Here is a 19,225-nt window from a genome sequence, read left to right on the forward strand (position 1 = left end):
TGATAATTCCAGTCTTTGTCCTCTTAATCTAGAAAAAGAATCTCCTGTTGGCATTTGAAGCAGCCGAAAGTGTAGGCATCAAACCCAGCCTGGTAAGTATCCTATTTTATATCCTTGTGAAACTTTGTTCTACCTGTAGGAGAAAGAACTTTATGCCATCTACTAAACAGTTTCTTACAGAGCATTAAAATCCATTTGCTAAAGATCTGTTACTCGTGATCCCTAATATAAAAATATTCATGGGACACCTGGGTGGCTCAGTCCATTCAGCATCTGACTCTTGATCTCAGCTCGGGTCTCTGTCTCAGGGCTGTGAATTCAAGCCCTTGGTTGCACTGGGTGTGGGGCCTACTTTAATTCAGTTAGTCTAACCCCACATGATTTAGGATTTTTTCAAAGATTTCATTGTGGATAAATTTCATTTCTGGAAGCACAGTGGGATGAATTATTAAAGCCCTGTTGTTCAAGCCACCTAGAAATCTGGATAGAATGTAATTATAAAAATATCAACCCATAGCTGCGGTCTGAAGAAAGAATGGGAAGTGGCCACATGTCAGAAATTCAAAGAGAAGTGGAAACCAGAACCACGAAGCATAAACTAAGACTGTGGCAAGCCTCAGAAGTGGGCCCGGGAGTGCTGGTAGAGGGCTCATGATAAAAGGCTACCTAATGGGTATAGCTGTTATTTAATGTCCACACAGGAACAAGAGACAAGGCGCTGAGTTCCCATAAACATTAGTACATTCCCAGAACATTAGTACTGAGACCCTCGTGCAGAACCCAAGGTCACAAAATTATGCTCTTCTTAGTGAAGGGGGAAATTTTAAAACCTCTACCTGCCAGTCAAGGGAAGTGATGAGGAAGCTTGGTTTCCACCTTAGGGGTGTGTGTGTGTGTGTGTGTGTGTGTCCAGAATAAGGAAAGTCTGCAGGAAAAGAAAACTGGGCCACATGAGATTTGGAGTTCAAATTTATTTCTGTGCTCCAAGAAGCCCGTAACTTAAACTAGCTGAGGCACAAAGCTAGTGATACAACGGCCGCTGAAAATACATTCACAATCCAAAATTATAAAACACTCAAGAAGATGATCTAGTTGTGCTAGTCAGCAGCTAGACCAAACAAGAGGATCATCTACCAGAACGTGGGATAATAAAATAATAAGAAAGAGATTATAAAAGACTATGTTTAAACATACCTAGGAGGTAAAAGAGGGAATAAAAATCATAAAGAACTGTGGTAATGTTAAAAAAAAAAAAAAGATTTGTAAAAAGAATCAAATGAAACTTCTAGAAATAAAAATTAGAAATTTAAAAAGCCCCAGTTAGATTGAAAACCCGATTAGATATAGCAGAAGAGAGAACTACTGAACTGGAAAATAGAACTAAGGAGATTATCCAGAACATGAAACAGACATTTATAAAGTGGAAAATAGGGGTACCTGGGTGACTTAATCGTTAAGCGTCCGCCTTTGACTCAGGTCATGATCCCGGGGTGCTGAGATCGAGCCCCACATCGGGCTCTCTGATCAGTAGGAGGCCTGCTTCTCCCTCTCTCACTCCCTCTTCTTCTGTTCCCTCTCTCTCACTGTGTCTCTCTCTGTCAAATAAATAAATAAAATCTTTTTTTTTAAGTGAAAAACATAATAGAGGAATTGTATTAATATGTATTCAAATTCAAGAAATGGGGGCAAGGGGTGGGGGTTGTCTGGTTGGCTCAGTCTGTTAAGCGTTCAACTCTTGATTTTGCTCAGGTCATGATCTCTCAGGGTCATGAAATCCCTTCTGCCCTTATCCCTGCACACACACTCATGCACATGTGTGTTCTCTCTCTCTCAAAAGATAAATCTTTTTTAAAAAGACAAATTTTAAAAAAAAGACAAATTCAAGAAATGGAAAATCATTGCTTAACAGTTGCTTAAACCATAAAGCTGTTCATTTTATTTTTTAATGAGAAGTCCAGAAGTAGTTTCAGGATTGGTTCACTGCTCAGTATTGTAATCAAGGACCCCAGAGTGTGTCTCATTAACATTCCACCATCTTTAATCTGTTGGCTCTTTGTCCCCATGTCCTCTGTGGTTGAACATGGCTGCCAAGCTCCAGACATCACTTCCATCTGCAGGGCACGAAGGAGAGGGAATGGATAGAACAAGTTCCTCATAGCTTTCCCCTTTCATAAGGAAATCAGAAGCCTTCCCAGAGTCCCTCAGGTAATTGGCAATACTCTGTTACATGGCCACCCCACCTGCAAAGGAATTTGAGAAAGTAAGCAATTTATATTCTCCCTTTTCTTTAGTAGGAAGCCTACAAGGGATAGAGAGGTTGGGCATGACTATTAGATTAACCAACTGATAGTGTCTGTTGCAAAGCTTCAGAGCATGGAAGATAAAATCAGACAGTTTCTAAGCCCCATGGCCAGTGGGAATTCCAGAAGAGGGAAGAAAGAATGGGAGAGAGAATATTTGAAGAAATGGTGCCTGAAATTTTTCCAGAATGATGAAAGACCATAGATTCTTAATGAACCTCAAACATCATAACAGAACTGCAAAGAAAGAAAGTGAAGACAGAAAATCTATAAATAATTTCTACTAACCAGTAATAAAAAGACAACTTAGTAGGAAATTATCAAAGGGGGCACCTGGGTGGCTCAGTGGGTTAAAGCCTCTGCCTTCGGCTCAGGTCATGATCTCAGGGTCCTGGGATCGAGCCCCGGATAGGGCTCTCTGCCCAGTGGGGAGCCTGCTTCCCCCTTCTCTCTCTCTCTGCCTGCCTCTCTGCCTACTTGTGATCTCTCTCTATCAAACAAATAAATAAAATCTTTAAAAAAAAAAAAAGAAAAGAAAATTATCAAAGGCTAGAATAGGCAAACCATGAGAGGCTCATAAACATTTCAGAAGAGGGGCGCCTGGGTGGCTCAGTGGATTAAGCCGCTGCCTTTGGCTCAGGTCATGATCTCAGGGTCCTGGGATCGAGCCCCGTATCGGGCTCTCTGCTCCGCAGGGAGCCTGCTTCCTCCTCTCTCTCTGCCTGCCTCTCTGCCTACTTGTTATCTCTGTCTGTCTAATAAATAAATAAAATCTTTAAAAAAAAAAAATAAGAGGCTGGAGGTGACATAGATATCTGGCCAGGATGGAGCAAAAGGGACCCAAAAGGGACCCAGTTTATCTTACCTTCTGAAACGCTGGACAGCTAACAAGTAATAACAGCTGATTATTTGGGGGTTTTTTTAAGATTTTATTTCTTTATTTGCCAGAGAGAGAGCGCGTGCAAGCAGAGAGAGCATGGCAGGCAGAGGCAGAGGGAGAAGCAGGCTCCTCTGCTGAGCAGGGAGCCCGATGCGGGACTCGATCCCAGGACCTTGGGATCATGACCCGAGCCAAAGGCAGATGCTTAACCGACCGAGCCACCCAGGCATCTGAGCAACAGATAATTAACGTAAGGAATCCAAGGAAAAAAAACGAGAATTTGTTAGGTGATAGTACATACAGAATACGGTTTTCTTTGTAGTGTTACAGCTAACATTTGCTTCTTGTTTAAGTTGACATCTTTTCCCCACTTTGTATCTGACAGGATAAGGTAAGGAGGAGTTAATGCAAGCTAGGAATGAGATCATCTTGTTGAGCTAATTGTTGGAGCCGGCAGTTTCATTTTTACAGATGTCTGTGAGGAGATTCGGACAAGCATAATAATTAATCTCAGAAGCATTTAGGGATGTTTGTGAGCATTTTAACCAGTTGGTGCCGTCAACAAAACAGAAGCTTCCCGCACTGTGAAATTTGCTTTGCAGTGTACCTTGACGTGGATTGAAAAACAGTTCTTAATTACACAGTCAGGATTGGCGGCAATCACAACCCCAGGTCTTTGGTCAAGGTCAATTGTAAGATCAGTGCGGGGCGGCGGGGGGATCCCTCGCAGGTGTAGATCCCAGTAAATACAGGTTTCTGGGGATAGCATATTAGCAAGGATGAGACTATTTTTTTTTTAAGATTTTATTTATTTATTTGACAGACAGAGATCACAGGTAGGCAGAGAGGCAGCCAGAGAGAGAGGAAGGGAAGCAGGCTCCCCGCTGAGCAGAGAGCCAGATGCGGGGCTCGATCCCAGGATCCTGGGATCATGACCTGAGCCGAAAGTAGAGGCTTTAACCCACTGAGCCACCCAGGTGCCCCGAGACTATTTTTTTTAAATGAAAGCTCAACCGCGTTCTCCCAATTTTAGAATGCATTCCTTCTCAGCCAGTGTGACAGCGAGGGTTAGCCGAACGTATCACAAGGGTGGGCAACTCCGCACAGAAGAAGAGGTGAGAGGACAGGTGGCCTCGTGCCGTTCCTGGAAGGACAGCCAGCATGCATGTCCCCTAAGGGTTGATGTGTCTGTATCCTGGAGAAGGGGAGGCCCTCATGCTGAGTGCATAGTCTGGGAGGGCGTTGCCTACTGAGTAAGCCAGTGGAACAGTCAGTACACACAGAGATCAGGACACGCAGGTCTTTACCACTCAGGATTTTAGGGGGATATCAGAATGATTCCTTAGGCACAACTCACCTGCCCTGCAGTACAGATTTTATGAAGGGTACTTAGAGTTGATTTGCATTTAATAAGATAAAAAATATTTGTTCGTATTTACTATGCATCAGGCATGTTCTTTGGTTGTAAGATTTTATTTGTTGATTGATTTAGAGAGAGAACATGTGAGCAGGGGGAGGGGAAAAGAGAGAGGGAGAAAGAGAGAGAGAAGCAGACTCCCCGCTGAGTGCAGGGCCCGATGCGGGGCCCAGATCATGGCCCGAGCTGAAATTAGGAGTCGGACACCTAACCAACTGAGCCACCCAGGCATCCTTAGGCATTTTCCACGTGTTGACTCACTACACCCGACAGATGCTCCTTACGGGTGGGAAACTAAGGCAGGTGCGGTTCCATAAAAGGTCACACGTTAGTGACTAGCAAAGGTGAGAGTCAAACAGGCAGGCCCTCTCCAGAGGTCTGTCTTACCTCCTCCGTGATCCTGTATCCAGGACAGCCCTGCCCTCCTTTTGGGCTCTTAATGCGCAGTAGTGCCGTATAGCCTGTGCGGTGTCATACTGTGATTTCTCTGGTTGTAGGCTTTATCTCCATCCCCGAGACCATGAACTCCCAAGGGCAGGAAGCCTTACCTTTTTTTTTTTTTTTCAATTCTTACTGTGATAAAATAGATATAACATGATCCAAGCATCTGCCACGTGGTTAATACCACACTGCCCTGATTCGTACTTGATAGATCGTGAAATCAAGTCTTCCAGCTTTCTTCTTCATAGAATTTCTTTGATTGTACCTTTGCTTTATACATTTTAGAATCAGTTTGTCAATACCTACCCCCCCCTAAAAAAAACCCCAGCTTACTGGGATTTTGATTGGGATTGTTTTGTATCTCTAGATCAGATTAGGAAGAATAGACATTTTGTCGATACTCCATCTTCTGATCTGTGAACGTACATAATCTCTTTTTATTTAGAGCTTCTTGATTTCGTCCATCAGTGCCTTGTAGTTTTCTGCATATAGTGTTTTATAAACAAGTTTTCTTATTTATATATATCATTGATATATACATATATATGCATATATATCCTTTTTTTAAATTTAATGCCATTTATATGGTTTGGTTTGGTTTTACATTTCAGCTGTCCATTGATGGTATTATAATAGGAAAGCTACTGACTGAGATCTTGCTAAACTTGCATATTAGTTCCAGTGGGTTTTTGGGTAAACTCTGGAGTGTTTTACATAGACAGTCATGTCATCTGCAAACAAAAACAGGTTTAGTCCTGCTTTTCCAATCTGTATGCCTTTTGTTTCTTTTTTTTTTTCTCAAGATTTTATTTACTTGAGAGACTGAGAGAGAGAGAGAGCATGAGATGGGAGGTCAGAGGGAGAAACAGACTCCCCTCTGAGCAGAGAGCCTGATGCGGGACTCATCCAGGGACTCTAGGATCATGCCTAAGCTGAAGGCAGTCGCTCAACCAACTGAGCCACCCAGGTGCCTGCTTTTGTTTCTTTTTCCTGCCTTATTGCATTAGCTAGAACTTCTGGCACAGTGTTGAGTAGGAAAGATGAGAGAAGACACCCTTGCCTTGTTCTTTTCTCCTGATCTTAGTGGGAAAGTGCTCAGCCTCTCTCCATTAAGTATGAGGTCAACTTTTGGGTTTTGTGTGTGTCTTTTATTAGGTAAAAGAAATACCCCTCTATTTTTCTAGGTTTTGAAGAGTTTTTATCATAATCAGTGGTTGAATTTTGTAAACAGCCGTACCTCATTTGTATTTCACTATATTGAGCTTCACGGGTACAGCATTTTTTTTTTTTTTTTTTTTTACAAACTGAAAGTTTGTGGCCGTCCTGCGTCAACCAAGTCTGCCGCCTCCATTTTGCCAACCGTATGTGCTCCTTTGTGTCTCCGTATCACATTTTAGTAATTCTTGAAGTTATGGTTTAAAATTATATTTACCATTATTATGTTTGTGATGGTGATCGGCCATCAGTGATCACACCTTGCTGAAAGCTTAAAAAAAAAAGCATTTTTTTAGCAATTAAATTAAATTAAATTAAATTAAAAATTAAATTAATTTTTTTAGCAATAAAGTATTTTTTAACTAGAGAATGTACAGTTGACCCTTGAACAGCACAGAAATTGGGGGCACCAACACCCCCATGCCGTTGAAAATCTCTGTATAACTTTCGACTCCCCAGAAACTTTACTATTATCCTCCTGTTGAGCAGAAGCTTTACTGATGGTATAAACAACCGATTTACAGATATTTTATATGTTTGGTATATTACATACTATATTCTTAAAGTGAGGTAGAGGAAAAATGTGTTCTTGAGAAAATCATAAGGAAGAGAAAATCCACTGACCGTACCATAGTGTAATTATCAAACAAAATCCACACATAAGTACATCCACAGGGTTCAGACTTGCATTGTGTGAAAGACCGATGTACATTGTTGCGTTTTTTAGATGCTGTTGCACACATATTAAGCTACAGTATAATGTAAACATAACTTCTGTGCGCTGGAAACTCAAAAAAATTCATTTGACTTGTTTATGCTGTGTTTGCTGTATTGTGGTGGTCTGGAACCAAACCCACAAATATCTTCACGGTACGTGTGTAAATGTTTTTTCTGCATCTGTTGATACAATCGTATGATTTTTCTTATTAGGTCTGATCATATGAATAACATTGATGGATATTAAACCTGTCTTGCTTCCTGATGTGAACCCCACTTGATCTTGATTCAGTTCGCTAGCATTTACTATGTCTGTGTGGGTAGCTTTCTCGTGTCGCATTTCTATCTGGTTTGGTATTAGGGCAATGCTGGCTTCACAGAATGAGTGAGGAAGTGTGCCTCCTTTTCTGTTTCCTGGAAGAGAATGTGTAGAACTGGTATTATTTCTTCCTTGAGCATTTGGCAGAATTTGCCAATGAAACCATCGGGGCCTGGTGCTTTTTATCTTGAAAGGTTTTCTGCTCCTGATTCAAATAAATGTCATGCATCCTCAAATTTTGGGTCAGGCAGCATCCTTCTCCCTTCTCTTGAAATGTGCTACTGTATATCTTCAAACATGTTCGAATGTGATGTTGATAATGTACCAAAATAGTTTTAATGTTGTTATTGTCAGGTTTGGGCATATGAGGAGATAGTCTGAGCAGAGCTGTGAATGTTGACCAGACTCCTGTGTCCTCTCTGAGATGGAAGACACATCCTTGTCATTGGCAGGCTGGTTATTTTTTAGCACAACCAAGAAGCAAAACTCATAAAATATATTTAGGTGTCATGGAAACAAAATAAGTGGCTAGTGACAGGTCTCATTTCTGTCACCACCCAAGAACAGATGTGCTAAATAAATTCAGGCTTGCTTTCCCACCACATCCCTGCTCCTGGCTTTACATCAAAGTCCTTTCCTACTGTTCTCTCGTGACCACGAAAGAATCCGAATTCAACCCCAAAATGAATTACTTCATACGCAGAGTGGCAGACATTTCAGGAATATTTGACTATCTGCTTGCTGATCGCCTGTGAAACTAAGGGAGAAAGAACAACAACAACAACAAACGTGAAATGGTCGGACACTTAATTCTTAGAAGACAGCGCTTGCAGGTTCAGTTGGTTCAAGGCTCTTGTGTTGATCCCATTCATGGGCATTCATCTCAAGCCATGAGTTCAACAACGCCCCACAAAGATGCGTAACGCAAAGTCTGTAACGTGAGGAAGTGAACACAGATGACATGTCACGTTAGATGTCCTGTTGGTTGTGGGACAGCTGTCCCTGGACTGTGCCCCTCGACTACTAGGACCACCAGCAACGCAGAACAGCAGCCTGTGCAATTGTGTGTGGAAAACGTTAGGTAGAAAAGCACAGAGGGACGCTGGGGACCGGGGGAGGCTCGGTTGGTTGAGCGTCCAACTCTTGATTTCAGCTCAGGTCATGATCTCAGGATGCTGAGATCCAGCCCTGCATTGGGCTCCATCATGGTGGGCATGAAACCTGCTTGAGATTCTCCCTCTACCCCTCCCACCACCACCACCCCCCCAAAAAAATAAAAAAATAAAAGCACAGAGCACACGATAGTACGTCCACATGATGGAAGCGGGAGAACATAGGTACACATTCCAGTATAACTTAGAAAAGCGGCACTCGTTCTATGATAATGGAATTATGGATGACTTTTTTTTTTTTTTAGAGATTTTATTTATTTATTTGACAGAGATCACAAGTAGGCAGAGAGGCAGGCAGAGAGACAGAGAGGAGGAAGCAGGCTCCCTGCCGAGCAGAGAGCCCGATGTGGGACCCGACCCCAAGACCCTGAGATCATGACCCGAGCCGAAGGCAGAGGCCCAACCCACTGAGCCATCCAGGCGCCCCTGGATGACTTACTCTTTACAGAACTTTTTTAAAGCTGCCATGTTATTAAGATAAAAGGGGCAGGAAGTCATATCTAATGTTTTTTAAAGGGGACAATATCGAGGGGCCGTGGGTGGCTCAGTCAGTTAAGCGTCTGCCTTCAGCTCAGGTCATGATCCTGGAGTCCTGGGATCGAGTCCTGTATTGGACTCCCCACTCAGAAGGGAGCCTGCTTCTCCCTCTCCCACTGACCCTCCCTACCATGCTCTTTCTCATTATCTCTCTCTCTCAAATAAAATCTTTTTTAAAAAATGTTTTTTAAGGGACAGTATCTCCTGATTAAATGGGAATAAAACACTTTTCTTTTAACTAATCCCATTTAACAAGGTTGCCTACACCTTCTGTCCGGGCAGGTGGAGGAGGGTTTCTGGGCAGCCCCCACCCCAACCTGGATCTGAGCACCTTTGTGGGAAGGGGGTGGGGGTCTGTGGTGTCCCCAGCGTGACCTCGTCTTTTCTCGCACAGGAGCTCAGTGAGATGCTGTACACAGACCGGCCTGACTGGCAGAGCGTGATGCAGTACGTGGCCCAGATCTACAAGTACTTCGAGACGTAGAGCCCGAGGGCCGGAGAGCAGCCGGCCCGGCCTGCAGCGGGTCCTCCAAGCACCTGGTCACTTTCCACCGGCCCCGCCCATCCACCGCCCGCCGCGCTCCCTCCGGGCCGGTGCGCAAACCAGAAACCGAGCTGCGTCCCACCGCGCCCCCGCGTTAAGTCCAGATGCATTTGGAGCGTGGGCCAGAGAAGCTGTGCTCCCCTCGGCCTCCCTCCTCCCAGCCCGGGCTCCGTCCGCCAGAACCGGGTGAGCCATCTCCGGTCACGCGGAGCGACTTCACCGGTGAGCTGCCGAGGGCCACCACCGGCGGCATTCCAGAGCATTCCAGAGCCGTCATCTTTCTCTGAAAACCCCGGCTCCTGCCTGTAGGAAACCTCTGGCCTCGCCACCGCCCACCCCGTCCCGTAAGAAAACACCCAGCAACACGCGCTCACGCCCCCCGGCCACACAGGGCCCTGCCTTTCTTGGGGAAGTGCTTGCGCGCGGGACACCCGTTGTGACTCCTAGAGCTTGATCGCGCTCTTCGGTCGTGCTGTCACCTGCTGGGGTCTGTGGACGGAGGAGCAGGGGTGTGAGTCCCAGGCAGCCCCTGGGTGGCTGGCCGCCGTGTCCCCGCGGGGTGCCCCGCAGACAGGAGTGCGCCTCGGTGCTTGCACGCGCCCACGCTCAGAACCACCACCCCCCGCTGAAAGGGAGACGTCAGCTACTGTCCTTTGTGTCGTCGTAGTCGCCCCCCATCTGCATCCCCATTCCCGTTCTCGCACGCGTTCGTCCCCGGTGCCCACCCAGGGCTTCGTGTGTTTGCACGCGCGGCCCCAAGAGCCGTGACGTCCGGGAATACCGGGCACACGGCAAAGGTGAACGCTCTTCCGGCTCGGCGCCTGGTTTCCCTGCCTCGGCAGGACCCAAGCAAGCCCTGGGGGTGGGCAGAGCCGGGTCGGGTCCGCGCGCCTGCTGTGGCCCTTGGAGGCCGCGGACCTGACTGCGGGCGGGGGGCGCGGGGGGAGCGCCCTGGGCAGGTGATCTGGTTGGGCACGAGAGGCGCAGGGCCTCCGGGTGAGGATGCGGCTCCCCCGCGGCGGTCAGGGGACTCACCGCGCCCACCCCCTGCCGGGGCCGCCGCCCCTCCCGCGAAGGGCCCCGCTGACGTCAGGCGTGGAAGGGGCGTGGCTCGGCCCCTCCCTCCGGACCGCCTCGGGCCGTGCGCAGGGGCGGGCGCTGCTCCTGCTGGGGGAGGTGCCGGACCCGCTCCTCCGGGGCCCAAGGTCAGCACCTCCCCGGGGAGCCGGTTCACGGCGCACCCCCCTGGGCCGCCCCGGAGAGGAGGGACCGGCTTTGATCTCGCGCCCCAGCGCCGGGCCTGAGCGCGGGTTGCTGTTGGGCCGTTTGGTAGAGGTGACCCCCGCCCCCGCCCCCGGCAGGGGCTCCTTTGTTTCCAGAACAGATTTAGTTGGCGCCTTCCTGGTGCACCGGCCCAGAGGGAGGGTGCGGCTCGCGTTGCCCGTGTGGACCGCGCGCTGCGTCGCCCCGAGGACACGGTGTGTCTGATCTGGGAGTGCGGCAGGGCCGGCGCGGGAGAGGAGGGGCCGCCGAGCTGCGTGGGCTACCGGGGCGGGTGTCCGGAGCGCCTGGCCCCGGCTCTGCGGTTACCGGGAACCCGCCCGAGGGTCCCGCGCCGGGCCGAGCAGTCTGCAGCGGGGGTCGCTCTCCCTCGCCCTGCGCTGGAGCCTGCCCCCCTGGGAAAGAGAACGAAAGAAATGTCCTATAAAATAAAGGCCGTGTGCGATTTAGTTTTATAACCCAAAGAGCTCCGTGACCTTTGCGGGGGCTCCTGGAAGGGGAAGCGCGTGTCCTGCTCGCGGAAGCAGGTGGGGCCGATCCGGCCCTGCAGAGCCCCGGGGAAGGGACCGAGGATGGCTGGGCGGGGCGGGGGGACCAGGCCTTCCGGCGTTTGGGGGCCCTGGGGGCCCTGGGGGCTGGGCCACTGGGTGGGGTTTTAGATCAGTCTTTCGCCCGAGCACCGGGAGCGCACGGTGAAGCTGGAAATCGGCTCAACTGAGAAAACAGGGTCGTGTCAGCCACTTGCGCCGTTTCCGGTTTTCTGTCCCGAGGCCTGTGGTAGCCACTTCTGTTCTGTCTTCCTTCAGCCGGGAGTCGTGCAAGGCACGTGGTGGCTCTGCGAGTCCCTTTTAAGTGTATTAGTATTATTCTAGGAAAGACAGGTGCAAAACGCAAGACCCAGACGCGTGGAGTTCTTTTAAAGACCCAGAGGGACAGCCATGGTTTTCGTGTCACTGTGAGACCCTCCCAGGACGGGATCCCTGGGGCTCGCGTCCTGAGGAACCTGGCAGAAGCCCCTTCTCTCAACTTCAGAAGTGAGGTTGGTCTTTGGTCTTGGTCCTCATTCGGCTGTTGTCTGTAGCTTTTGTAGGGACCATCGGAAGCTTCCCGAAGCGACTAGCCATGGGCGGTGACCATAGCCGCGGGCTTCTCCTCCCTCAGAGGACCCCCGCTTCCCTGAAGCCCCCCTGCCACCTCCCCATGGGGACGGGGGAAGGCAGGCGTCTGGTGGCCTGCGGAGGGAGAGGACTCGGGCCCTTCCCGGCACAGTCATTTGCTGGCGCTCCTCCAGCTCCCAAGGTCGCCTGCCGTTTTGAGATGAGCCCCCGAGGACGTGCAGAAAGGGACATAGAGCCTGGCTACCTTTTTAAAAAGTATTTTTAATAACCCCTTTGCCCATGCTCCCTGGGGGTTTCACTTTTCTTGACCCAGGTTAGACTTTGGCTAAGTCTGGAACATCCTCTGTAACTCCCTAATTTTAACTATGTTGGTTGAATGTGGCCTCGTTTCTGCAAAGAGCACGCCCAGCATCGTCAGGACGTGACATGCCAACACAGGTGTATTGAACTATTAACATGGAAGCCTATGATGTACGACTGTGTCATATTTCTAATAAATATATTTTGTTTCGGCCTGATTGTGAATTTTTCCCGGCGACATCGACTGTTCCTCTTTTGTCAAAATGGAAGTTTCCGGAAAGGACTGGGCTCCCAATGGCTTTTCCGCCTCCTCGCATTTGCAGCCCTCTTGCTGCAATGTGGTCACTTGGGCGAGTGACCGTTCAGGGCCGACACAGGGCGCTGCCCTGCGGTGCAGGTGAGCCCGGACTGGGCCTGGAAATTACCAGCGTGGATGGCACCAAGGCCGGGGAAGCAGAGTTCATATGAACCTGAACAGACTTGGGACGCCTGGTACGTTCAGACCCTGGAGCACTAGGCGTGCCCATGGCTGTTCAGGCATCGTGGGAGGCCATCGTTCTCTGGTGTCTTAGGTGACCAGCGCCATCCACCAGAGAGGAGAAGGGAGGCCGCCCACCCTCGCCCAAGAATCTTCACTTCTCCCTCCTCCAGAGGAAGTTCCACCGTCCCTGGCCTTTGTCTCCCGTCTCTTGAGAATAGCAGGCTCTGATAAGGGCTTACCATGCACTGAGCCAGAACGGCAGCCACGACTCATTTTCCTCCGCGGGCTCTCAGGCGATGGGAGAAGGCACCAGGTCCAACAGCTGATGACCGGCAGCCGCCCTCAGTGACTCAGTCTGCAACCTACACACATGCACATGTGTGCACGCACACGCATATGAGCACACACACGGGCATTAGATGGCCAGCATCTCAGCGCTTGCAAACTGATCCCTCCCAGAATTTGGGGCTCACCAGGAGGGTTCCCATTCTGTGAGCTGGACCCCTCTGAAGGAAGCGCAGCCCCCAACATTCGTGTCCTGTGCATTGACACAGCCCGTGTGTGTGGGGTCGGGTATGAGGCAAGAGGCTCCACGGTGCCTGACACGGTGGCCTCTGCTGTCCCACAGTCGGTGGCCGGTGGTTCTCTGCAGCCACAGAGGACTGGGATCGGGCCTCACACAGCCGGCCCCCTTCTCTGCTTCCAATGCTTCTGCGGCCCCTCTGTCCCCCTTGACTCAGCTCCCTGAAGACCGAGCCACATAATTATTTGCTCATGACACCTTAGCTTCCCGGGTAATTACTGCAGGGTAAGTCATTTTTGATTCATTGGTGGAAACCTCCAGCTGCCACGAACTCTCCCTTCAGTTTGGAACTCCTCCTTGAGCTCTGGGGGCCAGACGCCTCGGCACCCAGCTGGGTTTCAGTGCTGAGGCCGGTCTCACGAACAGTCCTTTCCAGCATTTTCCAACGTGATGGCAAAAATCCCAGAACCACAAATGGAAAGATCCTGGGGAGAAACTTGAAACCCGATCGAAGACCTTCGTTGTTTTCCCTTCTTTGCTAGCGTCGTGTTCGTGTCCGTTAGCGTGACTGACAACGCGTTTCCAAGCAGAATCTAGCCTCCCCGACTCGTCAAATGAATGCAGTCTCATTTAACCCGCTGCCCTACCAGGATCTGGGGGAGGTCGTTCTAGATTATAAACATCTCACAGGGTTGGGCGCAGAGCCCCGTGGCCGTTCGCACTTGTCCGTGTGGGTTACTGTTTATACCACTCCTGGTGCGATTACCCTTGTATCAGAAAAACGGAGCAAAACAGAGAGGGAACGTGGGAATAGTTAGCCACACAGCGGCCCGTACCACTGCTCCTGACCTCACAAGGCGTGGCCACCTTTTGAAAAGCCTTGTCCTGGAAGACACATCCGGCCGGAGAAGGAACCTTGCCTGAGAGGACACGTCAAGGGCGGGACCAAAGCGGAGTCTCAGACCTCCTCGGGCCTCAAGGACCGGTTGCCAGGATCAGTCCTAGGCGGGCCATCCCAGCCGCAAGGATGCTCGTGGCTGAGGAAGAAGGAGCCACGCACCATCCTGGAGAGGCATTTCACACTCACGTGTAACTCCCGCAAAGTCTACCATGTCTGTTGGCGGGGAGGGGGGGAGGGGCGGGGGGAGGTAAGGTTAAAAAAAAAAAGTGTGACTCTTGCCACCTGCCATTCCAGCCAGCGACCGCGTGGCCCAGAGCAAGTGTGAGGCACAGGACGGGTGTCGTTCCCTTCGACTGTCTCAGTTCCTGTGAGCCTCCCTTGTGGGGGAGTCTCAGGACGGAATGCGACTTCAGTGTTCCAGGCTGGCTGGGCCTGCTTGCTTGTTTGTTTTGGATACAGTGTGGCCCTTGGATCAGCAAACCGACTGCTTCAGAAGACGCTCTCCTCCCTGGAGGAAAACGACCAGGTTGGGCTCATTTGAGAGAGAATTTGTAGATGTTCAAGATGGGATCTTCTCAAGGGTAACTTTGACGAAAGAGATTTCCAACTTTTTTTTTCATTAAAATTTTTTCTTTATTTTTCAGTCATCTCTACCCCCAACACGGGGCTCAAACTCACAACCCCAAGATCGAGGGTCACTCTTCTGACCCTCTTCTGACTCTTCTGACTGAGCAAGCCAGGACGCCCTGAGATTTCCAACTTCTTTTTTTTTTTTTTAAAGATTTTATTTACTTACTTGACAGAGAGAGATCACAAGTAGGCAGGGAGGCAGGCTCCCCACGGAGCAAGGTGCCCAGTGTAGGGCTCGACCCCAGGACCCTGAGATCATGATCTGAGCCGAAGGCAGAGGCTTAACCCACGGAGCCACCCAGGCGCCCCAGATTTCCAATTTCTATGCTGACTTCAGATCCGATCCAAGAGCCGCCCCTCTCGAATTCAGGCCTTGCAGCCCCAAGGAAGCAATTATTTTGTGTGTCTCTCCCTCCCCCACCTAAAGCTGGGGTCAAGGTCCGTTCTCTGGTGCTGAGCCCCTAACCTGCCTTTGCTACACCATCGTCTTGGTCTCCGATTGCTACTCTAACAAAACACCACAAACTTCGTGGCCGTTTTTCTCCCCACCGTCTTGTGTGTCGTCCCATCAGCCAGTGAAACCTCTCTGTTCTTCCCAGTTTTACTTACCAGCTGATTGGGGCCCCTGGTTTCCATGCCGGATCCTTTCACGGGTCACTAATCAGCCTGTAGTTAGTGCCCATCGTTCAGGTGCCTGTCCCTGGCTAATCAGTCGGGGCCGGGCGTCCCGTGGGACCCGCTTAAGAACGAGCCGATCCTCATGCAGACGACGGCTGTCTGCCTCCAAATGCAGGCACACTGATTCCAAGGGCTTGGGACACCACTGAACGAAAGAAATCCTAGGTCATTTTGCCAAGAGGAAACTGAGGCACCGAAGGTAAAGTAACCTGCCGGAGATAGCTCAGGGAAGGCAAAGTAAGAATTTGAACCCAAGCGGTCGGCCCCAAACCCTGTACTTCCCATTCTTATTAGGTTCTCTGCCATCTGCCACCGGGCACAGGGAAGGAGGAGCATCGTGGGGAGCCTGGTCCCTGGGATGATGCGATTTAGTGCACCTGCTGTGATTTAATTATTTGAAAAGCAACAAAATATTTCCTGTCCCCTGAAGTTTAGAAATCAGCTCCTGTATGGAGATCTCACATGTTAAGATAGCCGAAAAGAGTTTACGTGTATATTTTTTCGATGGCGACTAAACAAGGATCACGTTTACATTCAGGACGTCCGCATTCAAAGACAGGTCGAAAGCCTTTTCCAGAACCCACCGCCACCCCCCTCGGGTTCTAGCCATTGACCAAAATGGGGTCTCCTGCCCCTGCCCAATCCGCCACTGGCAAAAGGGAACAGCGCGGGCTCCCGTGACCGGTCCTAGGAGAGGAGGGGGTCACCCTCCCTGACACAGGGCGCCCCACACCTGAACAAAACTGGAGCTCTGGGAGCCTGGCATATCGGGGGTCACTGAGAGGACACCACGACATGCCAACGTCATTGCACGAAGGGGCCTCAAGGGGGCATTCCTGGTGGGGACAGTGATACCTTCTGGCACCTTCGGATCTTCAAGGCACGCGTCCTCAGGGTTCCTCCAAGCAGCCTAGCCAGAAGCAGGCAAGTGTGAGTGACAGCCACGGCCACCGGGCAAGGTTTGAACGTGCACGGGAACATCCCCTCTGTCCTCACAACCACCCGGGAGGTGGGGGGCACTTTCGGAGGCACCTGGAGGGACCAGGCCACCTGCTTCCCACAGCTGCACCGTGCGGGGCCGAAATGCTGACACCAGGTCGGCCTGAGGCCCACCACCGCCAGCGGGGCCTGCTGGCCGGCCTGAACCGAACACCGCAGATGGCGGAAGCGAGCAACACGCCTTCCAGGTGGTACTCGGGGGTCCAGGCGTGGAACGGCTCCTGCTGACCAGGGATCCCCCAGCTGGGGGCAGCTGGAGGGGCCTACCCCGGGCAGCAGCCCTGCAAGTGGGCCGGGGGCCGCCTGCCTTGGCCCGCCCACGCTGGCGGCCTGTAGTAGCATCTCCGTGTCCAGAGGGACTGTCCCCAGAGGCCAGTGCCGACAGGGGCATGTCGTCATTTGGGGATGGCTTTGCTCTTCTCCACAGGAGTTGGAACGAAGCGGCACTTGGGGATGTGGGTGGGCTCTGACCTCCAGCATCCCGGAGCTCCCGCCCTGAATTCTTTCTTGTCCCGGTTTTGGTGACTGCTTGTCCTCGAGACCGCAAAGAGGGAGCCAGATCTGCACGTGCTGACGGGCAATGAGCCCCTGCCACCATCATTTTGTACCCTCCGAGCCCGGGCGACAGGGCTCCGCGTGCCCCCGTGACCCAGACCAAGGGTCAGACCTCTGCCTCCCACCACCACGTCCCCAACACCCTCCCCCCACTGCCGCCCTGTCCCCTGGGATTCCTCCTCCTTAGTCTCCTCTGGGTGGGTCCCCTTCCTTCCTGCCACTTCTGGCCGCTTTAAAGTCAGCCTCATCCCGTCCGCAGTGGGGGAGCTCGAGCCTGGCAATGTTGCTTCTACTCCCCCACCTGCGGGGACGTGAGGCCCAGGGCATCTCGGCGCTGCCAGACTTTCAACAGAATTTCTTCTGCCAGGCCCTGGTGAAGGGTTGGGATGGCCTGGTCTGTAGGCTGGTGAGGGTCACCAGATAAATTACAGGGTCCACTCGGTGTCTTGCTTTTTATTTATTTATTTATTTTTTTTAAGATTTTATTTATTTATTTGACAGAGAGAGATCACAAGTAGGCAGAGAGGCAGGCAGAGAGAGAGAGGAGGAAGCAGGCTCCCTGCTGAGCAGAGAGCCCGATGCGGGGCTCGATCCCAGGACCCTGAGATCATGACCTGAGCCGAAGGTAGAGGCTTTAACCTACTGAGCCACCCAGGCGCCCCTATTTTTTTTCCCCAGATTTTATTTATTTATTTGACAGAGAGGGAGAGAGAAAGCATAAGCAGGGGCCGGCAGGCAGAGGGAGGAGCGCGCTCTCTGCTGAGCAGAGAGCCCCACGCGGGACTCGATCCCAAGACCCTGAGATCCCGACCTAAGCTGAAGGTAGACACTTAACCGACTGAGCCATCCAGGCGTCCTTGCATTTTTTTTTTAAGTGATCTCCACTCCCCATACGTGGGGCTTGAGCTCACCACCCTGAGACCAAGAGTCTCATGGTCTCCCAACAGAGCCAGCCAGGCGCCCCTGGAGCCTTGCATTTTTATTGGCTCCGTGGACAGCCCGAGGCCAGGCAGTGCTGAGGCCTAGGGGAAGCGGGGCCCCAAGCCGCCTGGAGGAGCTCCAGGCAAAGGAATGTCCCACCCAGAGTGAGCCAAACCAGATGGAGCCCTGCTCTGCCGCGGGTGCCTGGCCTGTGTCCCTTCCTGGTGTTCAACGGGAAGGTTTGTTTCTCGGAGCTGCTCGTGCAGGTGCGGACCTAACTGGCACCTGTGAACACAGGCATTTCCAGGCCGTCTGGCTTTTCCGCCTGCTCTTCCTCCTCCCGGGAAGGAAAACGCACCACCCGGTCGCACAGCCACAGTCGCTCCTTGGAGGCGCCTTGTAAATGCCCAGCGGCCTTTTGCAGGCCACGTTCAGAATCAGTTTGGCTGGTCTGACTCAGCTGGTCCAGCCAAAGCCTTGGACACAGCCTCCTGAGGCGGTGGCAGTCACCTGAGGGATCCCTGCCCCTGCCCCTGCCCTTTACCTGTCTGACTCCTGCTCTCCCTAGGGTCCCCTGAATAAGGTAAGACCGCCTTCGAGAAGCATTCCATCAACCCCAATTAAATCACGTCCCCCCGAAATAACCTCTCAGTGCAGCCTTCACTTTTCCTCCAGGCTCACGTCAGATGGACAGCAAATCCGGCCAGGGGTGTCATTTGGGGTTCCTATCTGTACCCCCATGGACTACAAGGTGTCCCAGGCACACTGGAGGGACAGGGAGGGTCCCAGGGTGGGTCAGGGGCCAGCAGGTTGGCAGGGGAAGGTGGAAGTAGAAGGGAAGGCAGGTCTCTCTGGGCTGGGGTGGGAGCCAGGAGGAGGCTGGGGCAGCCGCTGGACAAATGGGAAGGGAAAGACCTAGTTTCCCCAGCTACCTTTAGTAGAGCCCTTTCTTCCTGAAGGGGTTGAGTGAATCTGTTCAGACAAGATCCAGGGTATTCCAGTCCCCAGATATTTTCAAGGAGTCTGAGCCTGAAAGCCTTTAAGCCTGGGTTTTGGGCCCATTCCCATAGCAAACCCACACAGCCCCTCAGGGTCTCAGAGCCAAGTTCGAGGCCGTGCCCTTCAAGACTGTTTTGAGTTCTTTTATTTTGAAGGCTTCCGTGTTTCATTTGAAGTCTTGAAAATGCTTAGAATTCCTCATTTCCTTCAGAACCCTCATCCACGATAGTTGTGTATAAAAATGGTGTCTTTCCCCATAAACATATTCGAGTGAGTTTAACGCGCCGGGAAGGTTCA

At 51.2% G+C, this 19,225-nt stretch overlaps 1 protein-coding gene across 7 annotated transcripts in view; it reads left to right on the forward strand.

The window, feature by feature from the left end:
* The window catches only part of SPECC1 (sperm antigen with calponin homology and coiled-coil domains 1), a 268,950-nt gene extending 257,970 nt beyond the window's left edge, over positions 1 to 10,980 (forward strand). For all 7 annotated transcript variants that reach the window (XM_045985036.1, XM_045985034.1, XM_045985031.1 and 4 more), the window contains 2 exons: positions 33 to 92; positions 9,393 to 10,980. In XM_045985036.1, coding sequence (XP_045840992.1) covers positions 33 to 92; positions 9,393 to 9,482 — 150 coding nt within the window. In that variant the 3' untranslated portion in view covers positions 9,483 to 10,980. The remainder of the gene's footprint in view (positions 1 to 32; positions 93 to 9,392) is intronic.
* Positions 10,981 to 19,225: the final 8,245 nt, after the last annotated feature.

Source organism: Meles meles, chromosome 18 (assembly GCF_922984935.1).
Source record: "Meles meles chromosome 18, mMelMel3.1 paternal haplotype, whole genome shotgun sequence".
Taxonomy (NCBI): domain Eukaryota; kingdom Metazoa; phylum Chordata; class Mammalia; order Carnivora; family Mustelidae; genus Meles; species Meles meles.